The sequence below is a fragment of the Pseudorca crassidens genome, chromosome 18 (genome assembly GCF_039906515.1).
Source record: "Pseudorca crassidens isolate mPseCra1 chromosome 18, mPseCra1.hap1, whole genome shotgun sequence".
NCBI lineage: Eukaryota > Metazoa > Chordata > Mammalia > Artiodactyla > Delphinidae > Pseudorca > Pseudorca crassidens.
This window is the reverse complement of record NC_090313.1, coordinates 64,429,160-64,452,175: the sequence shown is the minus strand read 5'-3', so window position 1 is coordinate 64,452,175 and position 23,016 is coordinate 64,429,160. Positions and strand designations below refer to the sequence as shown.

Here is a 23,016-nt window from a genome sequence, read left to right as displayed (position 1 = left end):
GAGAGGTACCCAATAGTATTCATCACGCAACTGTCTGCTCCTTTAACATCTACACCAGTAACCTGCCAGGGGTAGAGGGACAGTCATTTTCTCCGGCAGATAGTACAATTGGTAGGAGCATATACCCGAATACACCCGCTTAGTAACCAAAGTGGCCTTATTTCAAGCTGGCTGTGAAGGTTTCTTAATAGAAACTCCAATCAGTTCTCCTATGCTAAATGTAAACATTGCAGTAGATTTTTCTCATCAAACAATACTTTTAATGCTACTGAAATATATCATACCCATGATGTGGTATGATTTCAGGAGCACCATGAGTTTATTATTCGGATGGAAATGTGGTTTCAGGCGTGCTTTAAGAGTACTCTGCACCTCTCCTTCAGCGTTACCCGGATGTTACAGTGTAACATCCCTTCCTAATGAGCTTATAGAGAGAGATTGGCTTCAAGTCATGTACCCATGTCATAAAGGTCCTTGTTGCCGTATTTTAGAAGACTACGTTCAACATAAATTCCACTCCCAAATCTCTTTCTCGTAATGAACCTCCATCGACATAATGAGTTCCTTGGAAGGAAGGCATTGTGTAAATTAAAAATACTAATGAGTCATAATGATAATGAGTTATTTTCCTTATTACTGGGAGCAGAACTCAGCTTGGGCACATTATCCTGTGGCTGAAGGTGTCTTCCCTACACCCAGACCTGCCCTCCCCCAGGAGCCCAGACTAAAATAGGTTCTCTTTTTTTTTTTCTCTCCTCATCAAAGCTCTGAATCCCCCAGATGTCCCTGATCTTGGCTAGTCAGTCTCGGGGGAATGGAAGTTACTAAACTGGTTCGTACTGAGATAGGAATGACCCGGAGGCACCGTAGCTGTTTCCAGCAGCGCTCCGCTTGCACCTTCCCAAGGATATTCCTATTAGCTGGTGAGCACAGGTGAGCTGGTAGATTTTCTAGCTAAGGCCAAGCCCAGTGTCTTAGGGATTGTCTGGTTACAAGGAACAGGAACCCACTCAAGCCGACTAAACAAAACTGATTTACTGCGGGGGAGGCAAGGGCAGCCTTCACAGAACTTAGCGGCAGAGGCACAGCTGGGCTTTGGGAGCGTCAGGGACAGGACAGGAGAGCGTGAGGAAGCGGGGTGAACTTTTCCTGTTTCTCTGGGACCCTTGTCCACAGACTCTATCCCAGCCCTCCTGTCTCTGCAGGATGCTTTTCCGTGCACATGGGCCAAATATGGCGGCTGCTGAGTCAAGGGTCCCGTGCCCGTGCTCTTGCGGGGAGGGTTCGACTGGTACGGCTTGGCTCAGGTGTCGCCCCTAACTCAGTCTCCTCTGCCCATGGGGTCGAGGTTGCGTGGCTCAAACACAGTGCCTGGCCCCGGGTCATGACTCGGTTACGTGTTGTTACAGGATGCAGGGCCCAGCCCTAAGGGGAGGGGATGGGGCACATCTCCAGAAGAAGTCTACCACACCAGGTCGAGGAGTTTTCTGCTGAATTTGGTTGGGCGCCTGGAGTGTTGAAGGGCTTTGGGGCAGGAGAGTGGCATTGGCGCCTGTGTTAACAGCGGGCCCGTGGTAGGATCTGTGAGCTGGGCAAGGAGCTCCTGGTGCCATGTTCATCCTAAAGGAGCAGTGACTTGCAGACAACGGGATTCATTCCTGCTCCCTTGGCACCGGAGTCGGTTGGGACTCTGTGGTTGAAGGACTCAAGAAAAGGGAGATTTGCCATGTTTTCCATTCTGCGTGGACTTGCTGGGAACTTGGAAAGGTCACAGAACCTCTCTGGGATCCTCTTAATTCCAATTCTTTTAATTAAAATAATAATTATATATATATAAATATACACATACATACTACTCATATATTTTTCTGTTATTAATTTAGCAGATTCTTTTAAAAGATCTTATTGGCTTTATTCAGAGATTCCTAAATTGGGGAACATCAATCTAGCAATAGATAGGAGCCTCAAAGAACTGTACAAGGCAAGAAATTTTATAGGCAGAACGGAGCAGGAACAGGGAGGTTGTACTGGGCATGTAGCAGATTCTTCCTGTGTTTCTCTTTGCTGGCCTGGAAAGATGCTGAGGGTACACAGGAAAGGCCTCAGAAAGCTGGCTAGGTGGCTGGAGGACGATAAATCACTTGTGGCTGGAAGGAGAGAGGCTTCGTCTCCTTCTCAGGGAGGAGAAATGCTTGCTGTGTGTGAAGAGTGATATATGTGCTTTGAAATGATAAAGCTGGGGACCTAGGAGGCAAAAAGCATACAGAAGCACACGATGGCTCAGATCTGCTGGGGGCGGGGGGACCCAGAGAGCAGGATGGGAGAGGCCCGTTTTGTGGATTTGGAATGCGGGAGATTTTTTTTTTTTTAATGATAGAAAGGGCCCTGAAGGTCTGCTGCTAAAAACTGCAGTTTCTCCAGGAGTTTTAAAAAAATCACCTACCACCTGGCTGTGCCCCACAGGTGAGTGTATTTGGTAGGTATGAATGGCCCAGCTAGTCTTCCTGCCGGTGACTCCGTCAGCATCTAAACTGATACCGGTAGGGTATATTCTCGCAGAGGATGAAGCAGAAAACAAAACACGTCACTGGTCTCCTGGGTCGGGGGAGAGGCGCAGAGGGGCTACCCCAGCTCTCATCCGTCTAGGAGGAGCGCCTGGCCAGTGGGGTGAGCGAGTGCGGCCCTCGGCCCATCCCGGGCCTCTGGGAGGGAAGCAGCGGAGCCTCTGGAGGAGGGGTGCAGGCCTGTGGTGTGGAACCTGCTCCCAGCTTTCATTTCCTTCACGCCAAGGAGTCGTTTATGACAATCCGTCACGGCAGGCTGATGGGGCTGATAGCTTTTGGCAGAAGTCCTTTCTACTTCTCGCAAATTAAATCACAGAGAAAGTCACCAGCAGTGAATGCAAAGAAAGTGTTCAAGGCCACTGCACGGAGGCCAACAGCTGTCAGAGACCCAGCGTTTGCCAGACTTTAAAAATCCTGCACACTAACGAGGCTGGCACTTCAGCGACAGGTTGGGGTGCAGACACCAAGAATGCCGTGTGGCGTCAAGGGCACAACTCAGCATTGCTGATAATAATAATAGGAATAGTAATAATAATGAAATAAAATGGCAACAACCAATGTGCACAGAGAGCTTTCCAGTCTACGTGCACATTTTCGTTTCACCACAAAACCCTGCGATCCTAGGAGGTGGGCTGTCCAGCTATGGCCTCCCTTTCGCAAGTAAAGAAACCAAGGCTGAAATGCTTTGTCGACCTGCCCGTGGTCACACCGCTGGTAGGTGCCAGCCAGGACTCAAATCCAGGCTCCCGGCTCCCCCCAGCGCCCTTGCCGTGACACCAGGCTGCTCCGGTGAGCCTGGGTGCAGGGCCGGGCTCAAGGTGGTGGGCAGAGCTGGGCAGGCAGAAACTCTGACGAGTGGCCCAAAAAGAGCCCAGGGCTTTCATTTCAATTCCCCGACCCTCAACCTGTTAACACAAGGTAATATATGTTCATTGTTTGGGAAAAAAAAAACAGATAAGCGTAAGAACAGAGAAATAATAATTGCCCACTCAGAGATAAGCATTTTGAACATTTTAGTGCACCACAGTATCATCCTTGCAGATACTTTTTCTTCATTTTGACACATCTTTCCTCACAAAAACGGAATTCTGTTCCTCCTGCCGTTTTGTAAACGTCTCATTCCATGTACTGTGAATATCTCCACGTCAGATACACTTCAACAATATTTTTCTCATTTCTTACAAATGTTAGACATACAGTTTTTATGATTGCAGAAATAACCATAAGGTTATATGCTCATTGTAGAAATATTCAAATTCAAACCGTACAGAAATGCCCAGCAAAGGAAGCAAACGCTTTACTTAATCCCACCCTTGGGGCCTAAGCAGTGTTGCTACATTTCACATTTCCTGTTCATGTTTTTCCGTGCACACTCTAGACATAATGAACATATGTGTCTATATACATTTTTTTTCTCTGCCAAGTGGGATCACAGACTGTTGTGCAGTTTGCTTTTTCCCTTCCTCTGGTGAGGACATTTTATTGTCTCAGTCCCTGAGGTTCTAAGGCATCTTTGTTCCAATCCTGGGGAAAGGAAACCATGAGGCTGGAGAAGGGACAGGATGGTGGGTAGTAGCAACTCAGGGCTGGTTCCAGCGATCCAACTAGAAACCCTCTGAGAGGAGGGGACCGCAGCTCAGGCAGCCCCTTGCCGCTCACCCGGAGGAAGCAGGTAAACGGTGCTACCTCACCACCACCCCGCGGCCACCTGAGAGGAGGGGTCCCGCGGCACCAGATGGCCCCATGCCCCCTCATGAATGCTCTGTGCCTCCCCAGGTGTGTATGTTCTCACGACCGCCCTGATCCCCGTCTTGGAGAAAGAACACGATCCCAGAGTGGTGAGTTGACTTTGGGGATGTTTTGTAAGTAAATGACTTTGCTCCTGATGGGAAATCAGTGGTCCTACGTTTGTTGCCCCAACTGTCCCGAGGGGGCCATGCTGTCCACGTCCATAGGGGGAGCCAAATTCTGTCCCCTGGGTCCATGGGCCTTCTGTTTGATAGTCTGAGATCCAGCAGTGGTGTGCCAGCCCAGATGGCGTCCAGGTGGGTCTAGGGAGGGGCCAGTGAAGCAGGGAGGGATCCAGGTCAAGGTGAGGGTCAGCCTGCGGCTTTGTCCTCAGGACACACGTACTTGAGGGGCTTGTAGGCGGGGCCTGGGATTCCAGAATGCTCGCTCTGGCAGTAGAGACTTCCTGGGAGCCGGCTGTCGATCCTGTCCCCCCTGCCCCGCTCTCAGGGGCCCTCCACCCTCCCTGCTCCTGCCCATACACAACCAACGAGTCCCCTGCCAAAAGGGAGGCAGAGCTGTGCAAAGCCCCAGCCCTCACTGTAGGCTCTTCCCCAGTGTCATCTGGGAGTTGGCAAAGCCTTCAGAAAGGGGAGCTTCTGAAGAGCAGGGGCAGCCGGGGAAGGCAGTCAGCAGTGGGTGGGTGGGTGCACTTCCTGGAGAACCTGCCTCTCAAAGGGGAGGGGACAGGCTAACGGGTTACAGTGACGGAAATCAGAGAAGTCGGGAGGAAGGCTGCATTCTCTGTGCTGTGAGGGCCAGAATAATGATCTCCCCTGATCCGAGAGGTCCAGGTCCTAGGTCCTGGCACCTGTGAATGTCACCTTGACGTGGCCAAAGGGGACTCTGCAGGTGTGACTAAGTTAAGGGTATTGAGATGGGGAGGGTATCGTGGATTACCCAGGTGGGCCAGTGTAGTCACAGGGGTCCTAAGAAGAGGGCCAGAGTCAGGGGAGACTTGACAGTGGAAGCAGAGGCGGTCGGCATGGTGCAGCCCCAAAGCAAGGCATGCGAGTGGCCTCTAGAAGCTGGAGAAGGGAAGGAACGGATCCCCCCTAAGACTGCCAGAAGCAATGCAGCTCTGCTGACACCTCGATTTTAGCCCCATAAGACCCATTTCAGACTTCCGACTTCCAGAGCTTCCAGTGGGGGATTCATCTGCGACTTCATAAGCCACTAGGTTTGTGGTCATTTGTTGCAGTAGCAACAAGAAACCAATACGCTGCTTGACAGAGAAGAGGGATGGGAGGGTATTATGAACTTTTCTGTACATATCTCCATTATATTTATTGCAGGTGACAGTCTCCTCCGGAGGAATGTTGGTTCAGAAACTGAATACCGATGACCTACAGTCAGAAAGGACAGCATTCGATGGTACCATGGTCTATGCACAAAACAAAGTAGGTGAGGGGAGTTTCTCAAGGCTGCCACCTGGGTGCTTTTCCCAGGAAGGCTAATTCTGGGATTCACGTTAATTTGGACCTTAGTAATTCCCAGCAGCACCTGAATGTTCCCCAGTGGAGAGAGAACCCTCTTCTCCATCAGGAGCCTGGCCCAGCCCAGCTCTGCCTGGACCAGGGTGGGGCTGGGGGGCTTCAGCTAGCCCCTAGGAAGAGCCACAAAGGCCGCCACCTCTCTTCCCTGGTTTCTTAGACCCACAAAGAGCATGGTGAGAGCTGGTGGCCGCCACAGCAGGAGCCCAGCAGGGGTTCCTTGCCCGGCACGGCTCAGAGGGAATATGGACCCAGGAAGTCACTCCTCTCTCCCTGGGCAGCCCCTGCTCACTGGCTGGACAGATGCCCCTGGAACAACGCTGGGTTTCCGGGCTCCCTTTGAAGGGCATGTGCATCCAATTCTGAAAGGAAAAGGGCAGGGGTCCAGATCTCATGCCGGATCTTAACAGAAAGTGTAGTCACGCCGTCGTTCATCAGCTCATCACAGCTGTTTTTAGAAGCCGGGTATATACCTTCCACATTTATAGTTCTGGCCCCTCAGTTCATTACTTGGGTGGGCTCCCTTGTCGTTTGTGAAGCTGCCAGTGCCCACCAGCTGTCCCTCCTGTTGGTGTGGTCTGCCTCTGTCCGAAGCCGCCCCCCCTGCGCCCTGGCTCTGCCCCGCTTTCCCTCAGCGAGCCCCAGGCCAGCTCCTGGTGGATTACTTCTCATGACTCAATCCTGACAATTGAAGGAACCATACTTCTTGACAGTTTTTCCAGGGAACATGGGAACAAACCACTCACTCTGTAAATGAGGCCCAGATGGAGCTCTTTGCAAAACGTAATCAAAGTGCCCTGGGATTGGGCAGTAGTCTCCCTGCAGCTGAGGCTTAAGTGGGGGTACTTGATTTTTCAGGGAATTTGCAACAGCTGTGTTCTCTAAGCATCCCCCAGTACGCGTCCTACACTCCAAGGCAGGAGTTCCTTCACATGTCCACGGACACCCGCTCAGTGCCGGCCTGTGCTGGTGGCCAGGGTACACAGTGAGCGGGCCCCAGCAACGAACACCGCAACACAAGCAACTAGGAAAGAGGACTCTCTGGGTGTCATTTCCGGAGGGGGAGGGGAGGGGGAAGCCCCCGGGCAGCGTGCGGCGTTGGCGTTCCCTCATTTCCGGTGCTGGTCTGTCGGCGTCTCAAACGGAGGGGCCGGGACGCAGCGCTGGGTTGTAGCCAGAGCTTGTGGGGTCGAGAGCCGATTCTAGAGCAAGGTGAAATCTGACATGGGGGGCGGGCGAGGCAGGGTAGGGGCCCCCTTGCCCCCCTCCCGTTTGTTCATCCTCGCCCCCCGCCCACCCCGTGCAGAGGCAGCAGGTGGTCCTGACGGAGCAGTGGGCCCGAGCGCACCCGGCCATCCACTTCTCGTGCATGCATCCCGGCTGGGTCGACACCCCAGGTAGGTCTTTCATTTCCACGGCGCCTGCGTTTCATCTAAAGGTATCTTGGGCGGCCGCAGGACTGACTCTGCCCTGGACTGGCCTAAAACCAGTATCAGGAGGACTAGGAATGGCTTTGTTTCCACTGAGAGGGTCAGGCCGGTCCTCACAGCTGAGCTGCTGTTAATCTGCCCCGCGCCTGGCGGAGAGAGGGGGCGGCCCTGGGGTGGGGTGCGGCTGGGGGCCCCTCCCTCGGGACGGGCGGAGCCAGTGCACACTGAGTGTCGGAGAGGAATGAACCGAACCGAGGGGGGCGAGAGGGACCGAGGGAAGTCAACGGGAGACGCTGGGAACGTGGGGATAGGCCAGGCCACCTCGCCGCCGCCGCCCGGGTTCCTAGAAGTAGTGATGCACACAGGTCAGTAACAATCACGAAGGAGACAAGTGGAATTTTCTGGAAGCGCGTTGGAGCAGCAGGGAGGGAGAGCAGAGCTCTCCTCGGGATCTGGCCCTCCCAACTCCGTGGCCTCGGGTAAATCACGTGGGCTCTGTAGCTCTTTCCTCCGCCCCTGGAAACAGCAGCACAGGAGCACCCCCAGGACACCTGAGAGCCCAGAGCTGCTCACAGCCGTGTCTGGATACTGACGCGTGTGTCCTCACAGCCCCACTGCGGTGGGCACTAGCATCATGCCCATTTCCAGATGGGGAAACTGAGGCACGGGGGGGCCAGGATGGGCCGGCTGGGCCCGGCCCCAGTGTCGTGGGAAGCAGGCTGTCTCGTACACGTGCTGTCGTCCTTTCTGAAAGCCGGTTGAGCAGAAGCCTTAACATTTGTATATACATCCTTGGAATTCATCCTAAGAAATAATGAGAGATGTGGAAAATGAGGTTCCTCATCACAGCACTCGTGCTAGGAGAGTGAGTTAATAAATTATGGAGCACCTGTACAAGAAATGTGTTCAGCCCTGAAAACTGCTGGGGAGAAATGTCTATGGGAAAGGAAAACTGCACTGTACCATTAAGTGAAGGTATCAGTCCCCCAAACTGTACTGCCTTAGGGTCTTATTTTTGCTACGCCCATATCCCCGTGGAAGAAGGCGTATGTTGGTGCCACGCAGCATCCCATGGAGCTGGCGCGGACCCGCCCTCTGGGGCACGGATCTGAGGACGTCTGGCAGCCTCCTGTTTTACATGCAGAGGGGGTGTCCTCAGCCAGGCACACCAGGAGGGACTCAGGCCAGGGGTGTTGCGAGGGGGTGGCTTCTTCTTGTCGCTTCTGGATGGGAGACATGCCCAGCCCTGCCTGACCAGGTAGCTCCGTCAGGCCGTGGAGGGCAGCCAGCCTGTCATCCTCCCAAGGACATCACCCTGACAGTCCTCGTGTCAACCTGTGTGCTTGCAAAATCTGTGCTCCAAGCCCACCCCCTGGATCCACCATCGGGGTCAAGGTGCAGTTTGCCCTCTATTGTCCACAGGTCACAGGGCAACGACTGGGCCTCTCGGGTGCAGATGGCCTGTCTGGGGACACAGAAGCCCGAGGGAGGGCTGGGCAGGGCCTGAGGCCGGGGACACTTGTCCTCCCCGAGTGCTGTGACAGAGGATTCAAATTCCTTCTCTTTGCTCATCAGTATTTCCTAATTTTTCCACAATTAGCAAGTACTGTTTCTATGAAAAGAAAAAAAAATTACTTTTAATATAAGAACTGAGGGCCTTAGATTAGATGATCCTTTCTCTTTCTGAAATCCTCTGATCTCATTACGGCTTTCAGACGTTGTTTTCTCTGCCTCCTTTTCTTTCCTTGGCTTCACGAGAGAACAGTTTTGTTTCCCAGCGTGCTCACTGTTGGGACAGTGTGTTCCCCGAGGTCTGTGGGCGGCGGGGCTGGGCCTCCCGTGGTGAGGACGGGGGCCCTGGGGAGGTGACACCAGGAGGGGAACCTCTGTGTAGCCGGGTGTGGGGGGCAGGGGGAGGACGAGTTAGAGGAGCTTTGGCAGAGGAATGAAGAAGTCCCTCCCCTTCTTACTACACTCCTCCCTAAAAAGCAGGAAACACTAGTGCAGCCCGAGGAGCCATTAGCCAGGATCCTCAGAGAGGTCAGAATCCTTGGCGAGAGATGGTTCACCCAGGAAGCGGGAGTCTGATCCCCTCTCAGCTTCAGCGTGACCCTCCTTTCTTAGGATAGAAAGTGGGGAGGTGCTGGAGATTTTGCTCCCAGGGGACGGGCTGGTCTGGGCGCCCAGGGCCCAGGGGACACGGGACCCAACACACTCGGGGCTCTGGTGAGCAGCACTTCCCTCCCAGGCCACAGGGTGACACCTCAGGGGCTTTGTGACAAGGCTGTGTGAAATCTGGACAGCCTGGAGGAATGCTGTGTTGAAGTGGAAAGAGGGCAGTCCGTGGTCCCATTCCATTTTATCGTTGTTATTTTGTCATTGGAAGAAGCCAAGCGCGGGCAGCGTCCTGGCTTGAGGATGCTGTCCTCACCTCCCTGTCCGTGCCCCCCCCCCCGCCCCTGCAGGTGTGCGGTTGTCGATGCCCGGGTTCCACGCCAGGCTGGGGGCCAGGCTGCGCTCTGAGGCCCAGGGCGCGGACACCGTGCTGTGGCTGGCCCTCGCCCCGACTGCCGCCGTGCAGCCGAGCGGCCGCTTCTTCCAAGGTGACTTCCTCCCTGGGTGTGAAGGCGCCGCCGACCCTCCTCTCCGTGCAGCTCGGGTCTGGGAGGGACTGTTCCCCTTCCCCGTGATTGTGCCCGGCCTTCCTTGGCAGGGCGGCTCCTTCGCCTGTCGGGGCGCTTTGTGAAGGGCCTCGCCTCTGACTTCGCACCACCTGCTTTTTCCATCCACCTTTCTGAACTCAGTGGGTCCCTTGAGGATGAAATCCTCGGGTTGTCATCCTTGTCCTGAGTCTTGGGAGAGGCCGGGCCCTGTGGGCACCGCGGAGATGAACGCTCCCTCTCCGAAGACCTGGGGATGGGAGCTGCAAGCAGCAGTGCAAAGGGAATGAGTCTCTTCTTTCTGCTTCCGGGGGCAGTTATCTGTTGCGGGTTTGCTCCCAACCTGGGCAGCATCCCGACGGGCAGTCTGAGAGGAGGCATGCTGAGGGCGGATGCTGGAGGCTGGGGCCTTCTGCCTCTTTCCCCACCACGGATGTGGCCGCCTGAGCCATGATGGAGCTTTGGTGACCCTGTGGTGGCTGGGGGCGTGGCCGTACCTTCTCCGGTTCTCAAACACTCCACACTCCCCAAGCCCAAACCCCACCCCCGCCGGCACCCATGCCTGAGGACCCTCCCCCCAGCCCGCTGGAGTCCCTCAAAACCCAGCCCGACACCTGTCCTCCCCAACTCGGTCTCCCTTCTGTAGCACCTCATCGTCTGTGGGGACCCTTGAAGGCAGGGGTGGCATCTAACTCCGTCCGGTGTGGGCCCCGCCCCGGCAGATGTCCGTGACGTGACTGACGCGGGGCCCGAGTGGCGGGCAGAGGCTCGTCCACGCCGCCTCGCTGCTCACACCTTTGTTCTTCCCTCTCGCTTTTAGACCGGAAACCAGTGCCCACACATTTGCCTTTTGCTAGGACATCGTCCTCACCGGCTGAAGAGGAAAAACTAATTGAAATCCTGGAAGAGCTAGCTCAGAGATTTAAATAGGCCAGGCCAGACCCAACGCGGGGCTGGAACCGCCTCAGAAAATATGGGAAGGTGTGGCCCAGGGGTAGACCAGTACACGGACCCCACGTCTAGACGTCCCCGTAGATTGGCCCATATTCCACTGCTGTGGTCTGAGCTGCTTCCTCTCCTTCTGCAGTCATAGAAATCAGCCCCGTTCTTTATACAAAGCCTAGTATTGAAGCCGTGACCCACCATCTCCTCACTGTGGGACCACAGGTGGGTTACTTACCCTCCGGGGGCCTCATTTTCCCTGTCAGTGGAGATTTTAGTGCTACTGACCTCAAGGGGTGGTTTTAACGATTTCGTGAACTACTAGTAATGCACTTAGAAGAGCGCTTGGTGCATCCTAAAGACTTGATATATGTTTGTTAGCTATTAACATCAGCTTTGACAAGTGTGCTAAAACTCACGGAAAAAAAAAAATCCCCCTAAGGGTTACCCCCTGTAGCAATGAGGAGCCACACAGAATGGGAGCTTTTATTTTAAAGTAAATACGACTGGGGCTGGGAACTAGCGAATCTGCCTCTTCCGCAGTATCTTCTTTTCCCGTGTAAATTTCTCCTTTGGGATGTGGTTTTTTCCTAAGATTCCATGGCCTGGTTTATTTACATTTGCTACGATTAGAAGTGGCATGGACATACATACACTACCAAAGTAAAGTAGCTAGCTAGTGGGAAGCAGCTGCACTGCGCTGGGAGATCAGCTCCGTGCTTGGTGACCACCTAGAGGGGTGGGATAGGGAGGGTGGGGAGGGAGACGCAAGAGGGAGGGGATATGGGGATATATGTATATGTATAACTGATTCACTTTAAAGCAATTATACTCCAATAAAGATGTTAAAAAAAAAAAGTGGCTTGAATTACGCACCTGGCATTCCGGTGCTACTGTTTGGTAAAACTTCTTAACTATTTGCATTTTATGTCTTAGTGACGCTGGGGAAAGTTGTAACAAAAATCGGTGAACAGATTTAGGATAGCTCCATACACGTTCTGGATGGTCACGGCGAAATAAACGTACTGCATCACCCACAGCGGAGGAGAACCCAGCTGGGCACCGCTCACCCAGTCCCACGGTGCGGGGCCTTCAGACGTGCCTGAGGTGCTCAGGTCCAGGCTGTCAGCCGAGGAGCCCCTAGGAAGGGGCTTTCTGGTGAGTCCGCCTGGAAGATCAGTGAGCAGCGGCCCCCCCGGGCATGAATCTCTCCTTTCCTGAAGGAGGACACGGGGGGGCTGCCGCGGTGCTGGGTGTGGGCGGTGCTGGGTGTGGTTGGGGCCGGGCGGGCACGGGCAGGCTGGATGGAGGAGGGGCAACCCAGCCGCCCCTCCCACCGGCCCTTTGACAGCGTGCAAGTCATCGACTTCTTCCCACTTATCTGTAAAATGGGCCTCATGAATTTTTACGAAGGCTTTTCCTGGCTGTATTTTTCCTGAGTCCTCTCTCCTTCATTTGGAAAGTTTATCAGCCACAGGTAAAGCAGCCTTGTGTGAAAGATAAAGAAAATAAAAAGGTCTGCCCAGCCAGCCATGGTGAACGCCAACGCAGGGCTGCTGGAGTGCGTGTGTGTCACATGGCACAGCTCGACAACAATGACAGGACCACAGGTGCAGGAAGGTTTCCAGAGATTTATTTTAAACCGTGGCGGTAGCTTGCATTGAGTCTTTGACATTGGTCATGGCTACACATTCATTTTGGTTAGCGGGAAGCACAGTGGGAAAGTGAGCAGAGTTCAGAAACGTTCACGACATTCAGCAGCATTTGAATGGAGAACTGGATACATTTAACATCGTGGGAAATCCCTGCTTACTCCCACCTAATCACATTCAGGAAGTCAATGTCAAGACTGCTTGGTCTGGTTGGGGGAATCTAGTGGCAGAGGGTGTGGCAATGCCAGCAGGGTTTGGCTAGAACCACATTTGATGAATCTCTTCCAGCTTTGGGCGTATTACATTTTCAGCCTGACCCCTTGGAGAATCTCATTTCAAAAAGAAAGAAAAAGACATCCATAAAGCAACACGCCCGCTGCAGCCAGGTTCCAACGTGGCTGTAGACTGGTGGGCGTGCAGGGTGGAAGCGTCCGTGTCCCCTGTTGTGGAGACAGTGGCAGGCAGGCACGAATGTGGGGCTAGCACCTTCCCGGTTGTCCAGTTAGTAACAGTTTTTGGACTGTTCATATAAAGATTTTCTTCTGCAAAATGACAGTACATTTGAAAAAAAAGCAGATGGCGTAAAACACAAATATGTAAGTATACAGTGGTTACCAGCGACACAAGTATTTTGGTCCATACTTCATATGCTACTAACATAAGGCAGCCATCCATTTAAATGAAAGAAAAAGTGTGTATAAGTGAAATACTTTTTTCAAACCATTTCTCCTTTTTGTGTTACAGTTTACCCTCTCATGCTTCCCAGAGAACCAAGGGGGATAAAAAGGAGAAAGGATCCTAAATATCAAAGTCACATTGTAAAACTAACCTTTAAGCCGACCTGCAATTCCCCTTCTCTCCCAAGAAAGTCAGATACACTTCTGTACACTCACGAAGGTGAACATTTTGAGGTATTTGTTTTTAATGAGATGGTACTATGATTGACTTGCACCTTCACCATCTTTTTCAAACCTCCTGGGCTCTAGACGGGAAAATACTGGAAGCAGTTTACTTGATGTGACACAAGACAAAGGCAGTGGGATATGCTCCCGTTGACCTGAGTGAAGTCAGCCACGTGCAGGCGGGTCACTGGTAATGGTTAGGTCAGTTTAGTAATAACAGTCATGGAATCATAGGATCACGGATTGGAAGGGATCTTAGGAACAATCATTGAATTCAACTTCTACTCAAGGCTTTTAATCTCCACATCTATTCCACTATAAATAGACAAGGGGCTACATACTGTCTGTTCCAAAATTCCCTGGCAAAAGAAACACAAAAGAGGAATCCCATTCCAGTGTTGGACAGATCTAATTTTACACCCTGCTTTCTTGTGTTTGGCCTAAACAGGCTTCTTGGTGGAAAGGATAATGTTTAAAGGCAAAATTACAAACTAAAAATATGGATGTCCCTGAATTAAGTTACGGACACATGATACTTGGGCACTGAAGGATAAAGGCAAGTGGATGGAATACAAGTATCAGTACTAGGAAGTACCGAGGCCCGCGGTGGGACGCCGGGATGCCCCTGCTCGGTAGAGTCGGGTCTCCAGGGCGGTGGCTGCCTGAGCTCTTTTACTGTCGCCGAATTGAGAAAGAACATTCCCTTCCGCTTGGCGAGTGCCACTGCGATGAGGATTTATCACATTTACCACATTGTACTGAAATGACCATTACTTGCAAGAACGATTCAAAGCCAGAGGGAAATGAGGGCAGCAGTGGCCTGCTTGCTCACGGGAAGGCCGTGTGGGTGCAGTGCCACTGCTGTCCAGAACAACCTCCTCCACAGGTCAAGGCCTGTCCTTTTTCAAAGGGGAGCTCCTAACCTGGGCCCCCAGGTAATAGCGGAATCAGTATGCCGTAAGCTTATCCAGGCCAAGTCTGTGCAAGCAGTGGTCTCCAGCCCCACCTCACAGCCTCCAGTGAGGGGCTGTGCCCCCAACAAAGTTCAAAAATTAGTTACCAGGGGTCATTTTAGGATAATAACTCCAGGTACTTACAAAGAAAAAGAAACTTTGATACCAGCCTCAGCTGCAGGGAAACTTGACTCTCTGGGTAGAGGTGCGTGGTGAACCGTGTGCTGCCTCTCTCTGTGGCCACGAGCATCTGCGTCTCACGGTGACAAGAGCTCAGGCTCCAGGACTGCAGTTGTGCACTTGATGTTCTCTGGCAGCTCCAAACCGCCTGTGGGCCCCGAGCACCAGGCTGATGCAGGTCCTGGGCCTTTCTTTACGCTGCTCCAACAGCCTGGGCTCACAACAACTCATCCTTTAACTCTCAGCTCAGAAGCCCTTTCCTCTGCAAGGTCCCCTGGCTCCACCCGTGCGGGTAGGAGCACCTGCGCAGCTCCTGGAACAGGACCCCACAGCCCTCTGTCACTGGATTTACCACCTGGCACTGAAATGATCCATCTAGGCGACAGGATGGACCTCGTGACCCTGGGCCTGGTTCAAAGCCTGGAGTGTGGTGGACACTCAACAAAGGGTTGGACTGGACGAGAATTGGAGTCTCAAGGGTCATCTAGATCCCTCAGTGCTCAAGATGGACTTAATCTCTGTTTCCCAATCATGTCGCTAGATAGGCACTTGCACATCCAGAAAAACATAACTTTGTTTTAAAGGAGAGGAAAAAAAGAATGTTTTTGGCAAAATGCTTTCCTTCACTTTAAAATATAAATCTTAGTGGACAAGGTCATTTATATACAATTAAACTACTATGAAAAGGCCAAACCAAAGGAATGTCATTTAATGGATATTTATGTCCAGTAACTTTGATAACATAGTTTAGATCTAGTTCCTTGCTTAAAAGGCAAAATTCAGGCGTTAAAAACTGATTAATGTTAAGAAAAAAATAAATTCTGCTTTTGAAAAAATGAACCTTAAAACAGGAAAAGAAAGGCAATGTTCCATAAGAAGGTCAATGAAGAGACTGGCTCAGCGCCAACCCACACACGGAGGGTGAGGTGGGCTTTCAGTGCCCCTGGATTTCCACTTAAACTTTGTAGCTGGGGTGGTCTGTGGGGAAGAGTGTAGGAAGGAGTTTATGCTGATGGAGACCTGCAGGAAGCACCTCACTGCACATACCCATCCGCTTGGAACCACAGCCTGGGGCCAAAGGCTGTGCCTACAATGAGAGGAACAGACCCGGTTCCGAGAGCTCCCTGCCTCGAGGCTGGAAGTCATTGCTCCCCCTCACGCCATTACCAGTTAATGTTCTAAAACAACTGTTCCTCGAAAATTCTTTCAGGTTTCCCTTGTTGATACCTCTGCGATCTCTAACTGCCTGGTGTGACTATAGTGTTTTGTGCTTGGAACATTCTAGATGTCTGAAGATCCCTTCCAGTTTTTGTGATTTTATGATTCTTTGAATAATTCAAACAATCCAGTAAGAAATACATCATGGTTGATTGACCTCAGATAAAAAGACACATGACTCCAAGTACTTAAAACCACTTGCGCTACTGTGGAGACAACCCAGGCAGTTAAAGGTTCCAGTAACATCATTTCTTTGGAGAAACTGAGAGCATGTGATTGGTTCTATCCTACCCAATGAAGGACAGCCACGTGCACGGTATGTGCGGGTTTGCCACTTTCCCAGCATAATCCTGTTAGGCTTTACTTGCCAGAGCTTCTGTATGTTGAAGTAACAGAGCAAAAAATATATATAAAGTGCAATTCCAGTGGGGTAAAACAAGAACTATGAGAGTTAACCCAGACAGGAGAAAAGCCAAGCGCTGGCACCAGCTCCCACTCCTAATGAATGAAGCCTCTATTCCATAAAAATGCTTGGAAGGCACCCCGACACCAACACATATCTACGAGTTACAAAAATGGTGGAGATAATGTAATACTCAAGAATTCACAGTATTATAGACACACACAGTTGGCGTGCTAAGCGCTTCTCACCAAGTTCAAGCACCTACACAAATGAGGAGAAAGGAAAAGGCAGGGCAACGGATACCTTGACATATCTGTGGTTACTGATCGTGACTCTCGTCACCAACGAGGTGTCCAGTGGTTTCAACCTCTGAGTGGCCCTGTGGGCTGGGATACAGACAGGCTGGGAGGGAGATGGCTGGACTGAAGTGCAGGGTCACAGACCAGAGGGACCACGGTGTCACATGTGGTCCAAAGGAGACAATCAGCTTTCCCAGTGGGGTCTGAGCTCATCGAGACTCAACTCAGATCCACGTCAGGTCTGCCGCGCACCTGATCCACCGTCTCCCTATCGCTGTGCTTGCCTCTCTATACACAGGCCGGTCTCCAAAGTTCAGGAAGGGAAAACATAGCGATTCTTTCCTACAACTCATTTCCAACACACAGTCCTTTATTACATACAACTTAAGTGGCTCCAGGTTCTAGTAGTAAACTACAAAATAGATATGAGTTTTTTTGTTTTTTTGCGGTACGCGGGCCTCTCACTGCTGTGGCCTCTCCCGTTGCGGAGCACAGGCTCCGGACGCGCAGGCTCAGCGGCCATGGCTCGCGGGCCCAGCCGCTCCGCGGCATGTGGGATCTTCCCGGACCAGGGCACAAACCCATGTCCCCTGCATCGGCAGGCGGACTCTCAACCACTGCGCCACCAGGGAAGCCCAATATTTGAGTATTTTAAATTCCCTTTTTAAAGCTCTCTCACAGAGCAGTCATGCAGAAGAGACTCAAGTTAGTTATGATGGCTTTGGCTGATGGCAAGCAAGGATTGTGTGGAAGTGGCAGTTAAGTGATAAGTGGTAATTGCTGTGTGTGTGTGTACACAACCTTAGAGTATGGTCACATGGGCCCATCTGCCCTGATGTCCCAGGTCATGGCTGTCACGTACCATGGCTGCCACGTACCATGGCTGCATGGGGCACACCCACTGCCCTGCTTCCCAAAGCTGCAGCAGCAGAATCATCTCGAGGAAGCCCGTCCCCCGGAAGCACACTTGGTCAGTGTTGGGGGAGGGATAATCCAAGTATGGCTGGGAGGCCTTCTCCCAGTTAGAAAGAAAATTAATGATCACGAGGGGGAAAAATTACTTTCAGGAAAAGAGGAAAAAAAAATAGGGAGGACTTCAACTACTACCACCCCAAATTGTCAGATCAAAAGAGAACAAGATCCTGTGGAGGTAGGGCTCAGATAGGGAAGGGCAAGTAATTGGCCTGTTTAACTGCGAGGCTCTGCTTAATTAACCTGATGAACCCCAAGGACCCGGGGATCCCCCAATGCTCCTGACAGGTGAGGGCTGAATGAGGTGGCACTTGTGTAAAGTGCTTAGAACGGGGCGAGCACATAGCTCATGCCTGCTGCTAATTTCAATTCTATTTTTACAAATGAAAATAAGATTTTTTTTTTTTCTTTGCGATACGCGGGCCTCTCACTGCCATGGCCTCTCCCGCTGCGGAGCACAGGCTCCGGACGCGCAGGCTCAGCAGCCATGGCCCACGGGCCCAGCCACTCCGCGGCATGTGGGATCCTCCTGGACCAGGGCACGAACCCGCGTCCCCTGCATCGGCAGGGGGACTCTCAACCACTGCGCCACCAGGGAAGCCCCCAAAAATAAGATTTTAAAAAAGAACTTCAATATCCCAAGTTGAGTCACTACACACAAGAATATCTCAATTTATCAAGTTTGAGTGGATTCCCTTAAAATTAGCTAAGTTTAGATTCATCTCCTAAAGCCTCCCCCTCCCCCCTTTTTTTTTACATTCCCAACTGGAACACAGCATGAACTGTAGGATTCAGTACCTTTTATGTCTCAGATCACACAACTTTAGTATGAAAGTGTGCAAAGTGTTCTCATAAAATACATGAAGATAAAAATCTTTAAATATCTCGTTTTGAAAGAAGAAAATACAGACGGTGAGGAATAAAGCAGGATACAACCTCGCAGCAATGAACATGTTCAAGTTCAGAGGTGACATCACATAGAACAACGCATTTTAAAGACACTATTCTTGAAGGACACAGGGTTTTGTTGTTTTGTGTTTAATATGAAGAGCGACAGGGAGCTGTGTCAATAAAACTAAAACCTAAAAGGCTCAGAAAGCTCCAGCTGAATTAGAAATGATCCAGGCACTGAGAGTTGAAGGCCTGAGTTATGATAATCTACTCTGTGGCTGCGAGTGGCTTTCTCACAACATTTGTTTTTAATGCAGGAAAGACAGAGAAAAACTGAGGCAGAAACACAAGGTCATTTCCACTCCATGAGAACATGTACGACCTAGATATCACAAACAGATCGCTCTCAGGCGATTCAAGAGTCAGCTGGGAAATCCACATGAATGGTTTTCCAGGTCTCTCAATGGGAGGGGATTTCTACGAAAGCAGAAACACTGCAAATAAACTGTGAATATGTACACTCTGGGGAACAGCCGATGAAGCCGAGGGTGGGTACACAGAGAAGGAAGAGATGCCGACCACGAGATATGTGTCCAAGCGAAGGAAACACGGAAACTATAACTACCGAAAACACCCTGAACGGTTATACACGCCTCATTTCTCCGACACACAAAGCAACAACTAAAACGAAGTGGTGAAAAATATAAAACTTAAAACACCCCACACTGAGTTTGCAGTATACTCAAAACAAGGTAGCACAGCCAGACTGTATAAACCACTTGTTAAAAAAATATCCTCTTTTATATCGTATGAACAAGTTGCAAGAGTTCCCTCACAAGAGCTCCCCGACCGCTCACCGCCGTGTGTGCGGGTCACACACAAGCTCAGCTCAGCTCTTCAGCTTCTCTCCCACCACGCACGCATCTGCTTTACAGCTCCAGTCATGATTTAGGTTAGAACAACCGTTTCTTGAGTAAATACTATCTTTCTGGTGCCTGGAAGGGGCATCAAGACACAACCGGGGTCATATCCCACAACTGTAAAAAGAAGAAGATCTCTGATGAACTACCATTCAACTGTGTTGAGCACCCACAGTCCTTGTAACTGAATTCAAGTGTATTTTTTAACTTAACAAGGAGCTAAGTCCTATACGAACATCATTTATAAATCTATAAAATAGTATTTGTCCATCAAAAAGTTCAACATAACCCTCAAAAACAGGACAATGGCAGCTGGATATTTTAATCCGGCTGATGGAGAATAAAGGCAGATTAGATTCATTCAAGGGGGAAGGGAAGTAACATATGAGGCAACAAATGGGTACCAAGATGTGCTGTGTCCTTTCTATATCTCATCTCATCTTCCAAACAGTTCTACGAAATGTCTCATTTTCAAAAATAAAGGAAGCAAGCCTCCCAGAATTTACTTTAAACGTGCTCAAAGTCACAGAGGTCTGGTGGCTTCCAAAGGGGGTTATTTCAACCGCCCCATCCTGCTGCTGCCTCCAAGAAGGGACCAGAACGGGCCCAGGAAGTAGGGCTCAGTGAACGAGGCAAACCTGAGCCTCTGGGTGCCTCAGAGAATGACACAGGTGTGGCCCCTTCAGTCCTGTGCCTCTGCTGTGTCACAGAATCCATGTGGTCTAGCGCAGTCCTCAGGCCCTGGAGGACTGCTCCTGGGTAACTGATCTCACGGGGAAAAGATCTTGTTTATTACTTGTTGGCTCATTCAATGCTCAGCTCAAACCCCCTCCTGAAGCCATCTCCAGCAGCACTATCTCCAGCTCCTGAACTCGTCCAGTAATTCTTGTCCATATTACTCTTTGGGCTGCTGAACATGTGACCTATTATTAACTGTCTTTCTAAAAGTATGTCCCCAGTAGACTAGCTGTTCCTTTCAGGCGAGAGCCATGTCTTATTTTGGTGTGTACAGCCAGTGACTGTTCACGGCAGGTAGCAGGTTCTCAAAAATGCTCATTGCCAAGGGTAAGCTTTGGAGCAGACCTCATGTGGTCTTGGGGCTCCTGTATATTTACACAGAGCCAAAGATGGAAAGCTTCTAAGATAAGAGAGCATCCTACCTTAATAACCTTGTCAGTTCCCGAAGTCAGTAACCATCCTCTGGTGGCATCAAAATGCACATGCACGATGTTATGTTTACTGTCATGGAAGGTCGCCGTGGGTGCACGTCTGGAGGGAGCAAAGAAAGTTTCCAAGAGTGAAAGGCAGTAGTATATAAAGGAGGAAGATCTAGAGTGACATTAAGCTCTAATTTTTAGCCAAATGGCTAAAGTGACCTCACTATTAGAAACGCTCCTGGGACTTCCCTGGTGGTGCAGTGGTTAAGAATCCGCCTGGCAATGCAGGGGACACGGGTTCGAGCCCTGATCCGGGAAGATCCCACATGCTGCAGAGCAACTAAGCCCGTGAGCCACAACTACTGAGCCTGTGCTCTAGAGCCCGCGAGCCACAACTACTGAGCCCGTGCACCACAACTACTGAAGCCTGTGCACCTAAAGCCTGTGCTCTACAACAAGATAAGCCACAGCAATAAGAAGGCTGCTCACCGCAACTAGAGAAAGCCCACATGCAGCAACAAAGACTCAATGCAGCCAAAAATAAATAAATTAATAAATTTTTAAAAAATGGGGCTTCCCTGGTGGCGCAGTGGTTGAGAGTCCGCCTGCCGATGCAGGGGAAGTGGGTTCGTGCCCCGGTCCGGGAAGATCCGACATGCCACCGAGTGGTTGGGCCCGTGAGCCATGGTTGCTGAGCCTGCATGTCCGGAGCCTGTGCTCCGCGACAGGAGAGGCCCCCGTACCGCAAAAAAAAAAAGAAAAAAAAAGAAAAAAGGAAAGCTCCTCAGAGCTACTTTTATTTCCTGGTGACATGTTATGATTTTTTAAAAAAAAAGGGTAAAAGGATTCTTATACTCTCCAAAATGGTCAAAAGATGTTGAAGTTTCTAAACGTCCTTTTGGAGATTTTGTTGCTCTGATTGAGTCTGTGAGGCTCTCTACCTGTGCTGTAAACAAATCTTTAAAACGACCCACAGTGCTTTTGCTAAGTTTGATCTCAGAAGGACTTGCTGGTAAAATAGTCTACCTTTGTCTATTGCATTAAAAAAAAAAAGCACACTTGTTAAAACGCCCAAGACTGTCATTCTCATCTAAGGGCTCTTCATTCTTTCTCCTCTTTTCCCTGGTATAACTGCAGATCTGGTTTTTCTGTGGCATTCTGATGCTTTGACAAGTAAAACAATATATAAACAAACACTGTTATTTGCTTTTTAGTTTTTTAATCTGTGTATTTTTTTAGTAAGAAGGCTGGTCAACTGCCTAGGTACTCTAGAGGCAATGCACATGCTCCCACGGAGAAGAAAGCAGAAGAAACAGTGATGTGGGAAAGGGGACAGGGACGTGGAAGGAGACTGCAGTTTTCTAATCATGTTTCACGTCGCCGCTCCTCGGCAATGGGCTCCCTGAAGATGGCTGTTAATTGCTCAATCTGGAGAACAGATCTTCAGTATCCTAAAACTGATCACTTTAAAATATTTAGAATTAAAGAATTAGGTTTAATTTGTAGTCACTTAGACTCTCTGGGTCTGTGTCTTTAATGAAGAATTAAACTAGAATATCCTGTCTCTTGCAGCTCTCTAATTTAATGAGAACTCATTAATTTCACCACATACGATGAGCAGAACATAACCAATGAACATAAATGCTTACTTATGCAAGGGCATCTTACTTAACATTTGCTATGACTAAATAAGAATGAAAAAAACACATACATTAACATTAGGGTTATCTAAGAGAATGCTTTGTTTTATTAATTTGCCAAGAATTTCCTTTAAATGCTGACCTCCTCTGATGCATATTTTTTTTTTTTTTTTGCGGTACGCGGGCCTCTCACCGTTGTGGCCTCTCCCGTTGCGGAGCACAGGCTCCGGACGCGCAGGCCCAGCGGCCATGGCTCACGGGCCCAGCCGCTTCGCGGCTCGTAAGGATCTTCCCGGACCGGGGACGAACCCGCGTCCCCTGCATCGGCAGGCGGACTCTCAACCACTGTGCCACCAGGGAAGCCCTACATGCAGCTTTTAAGACACCCATCTAGTACGTAAAATGACTTTACTCTAAACAGGTGTGGGGGTGGGTGGAGGTGGGAGAATTGGGCAATAAGTTCCCTATGAGATCTTGTTGTAATTCACTAAAAGGGAAACTTGGTGAAGACCATTCTGTTTACATCTGTTTTACAACAGCTGACATGAAAAAGACGACATGGGAGGAATTCCCTGCAGTCTAGTGGTTAGGACTCCGAGCTCCATGACAGGGGGCACGGGTTCAATCCGTGGTGGAGGAACTAAGATTCCGCATGTCTTGCGGTGTGGCCAAAGAACCCACCGAACAAAAAAAGGAACATAGATTAAAAAAATGAAAAGACAGCATGGATCTGTCCCACCCTCCCTGCCACCCCCCAACAAAGCACAGCGGCACAGTAACCTCAGGTCCTGGGTTATTGGGCGAGACTGACCAGCAAGACTCAGCAGCTGGGCAACTGGCGGCACTGGCCTCTTAGGAGAAATGGCTTAACTCTTCCTGGAAAACAAAAGCTCTGGAGCCTGTGGGCTGATTTGGTCCTATAATGATACCGGCTTGGGCTAGAAAGTAAACC

At 50.6% G+C, this 23,016-nt stretch overlaps 2 protein-coding genes across 9 annotated transcripts in view; one reads left to right on the top strand and one right to left on the bottom strand.

The window, feature by feature from the left end:
- The window catches only part of DHRS12 (dehydrogenase/reductase 12), a 44,375-nt gene extending 25,630 nt beyond the window's left edge, over window positions 1-18,745 (top strand). For 2 of the 5 annotated variants that reach the window (XM_067713044.1, XM_067713046.1), the window contains 5 exons: window positions 4,341-4,402; window positions 5,648-5,752; window positions 7,152-7,242; window positions 9,741-9,878; window positions 10,756-18,745. In XM_067713044.1, coding sequence (XP_067569145.1) covers window positions 4,341-4,402; window positions 5,648-5,752; window positions 7,152-7,242; window positions 9,741-9,878; window positions 10,756-10,865 — 506 coding nt within the window. In that variant the 3' untranslated portion in view covers window positions 10,866-18,745. Of the gene's footprint in view, window positions 1-4,340; window positions 4,403-5,647; window positions 5,753-7,151; window positions 7,243-9,740 lie in introns of all 5 variants that reach the window. The other 3 variants (XM_067713047.1, XM_067713045.1, XM_067713043.1) reach the window with 3 other exon arrangements.
- The window catches only part of WDFY2 (WD repeat and FYVE domain containing 2), a 175,746-nt gene continuing 165,218 nt past the window's right edge, over window positions 12,489-23,016 (bottom strand). For 3 of the 4 annotated variants that reach the window (XM_067713039.1, XM_067713041.1, XM_067713042.1), the window contains exons 11-12: window positions 20,428-20,536; window positions 12,489-19,384 (exon numbers count right to left, since the gene is read on the bottom strand). In XM_067713039.1, the coding sequence (XP_067569140.1) occupies window positions 19,355-19,384; window positions 20,428-20,536 (139 nt within the window). In that variant the 3' untranslated portion in view covers window positions 12,489-19,354. The remainder of the gene's footprint in view (window positions 19,385-20,427; window positions 20,537-23,016) is intronic. The other variant, XM_067713040.1, reaches the window with a different exon arrangement.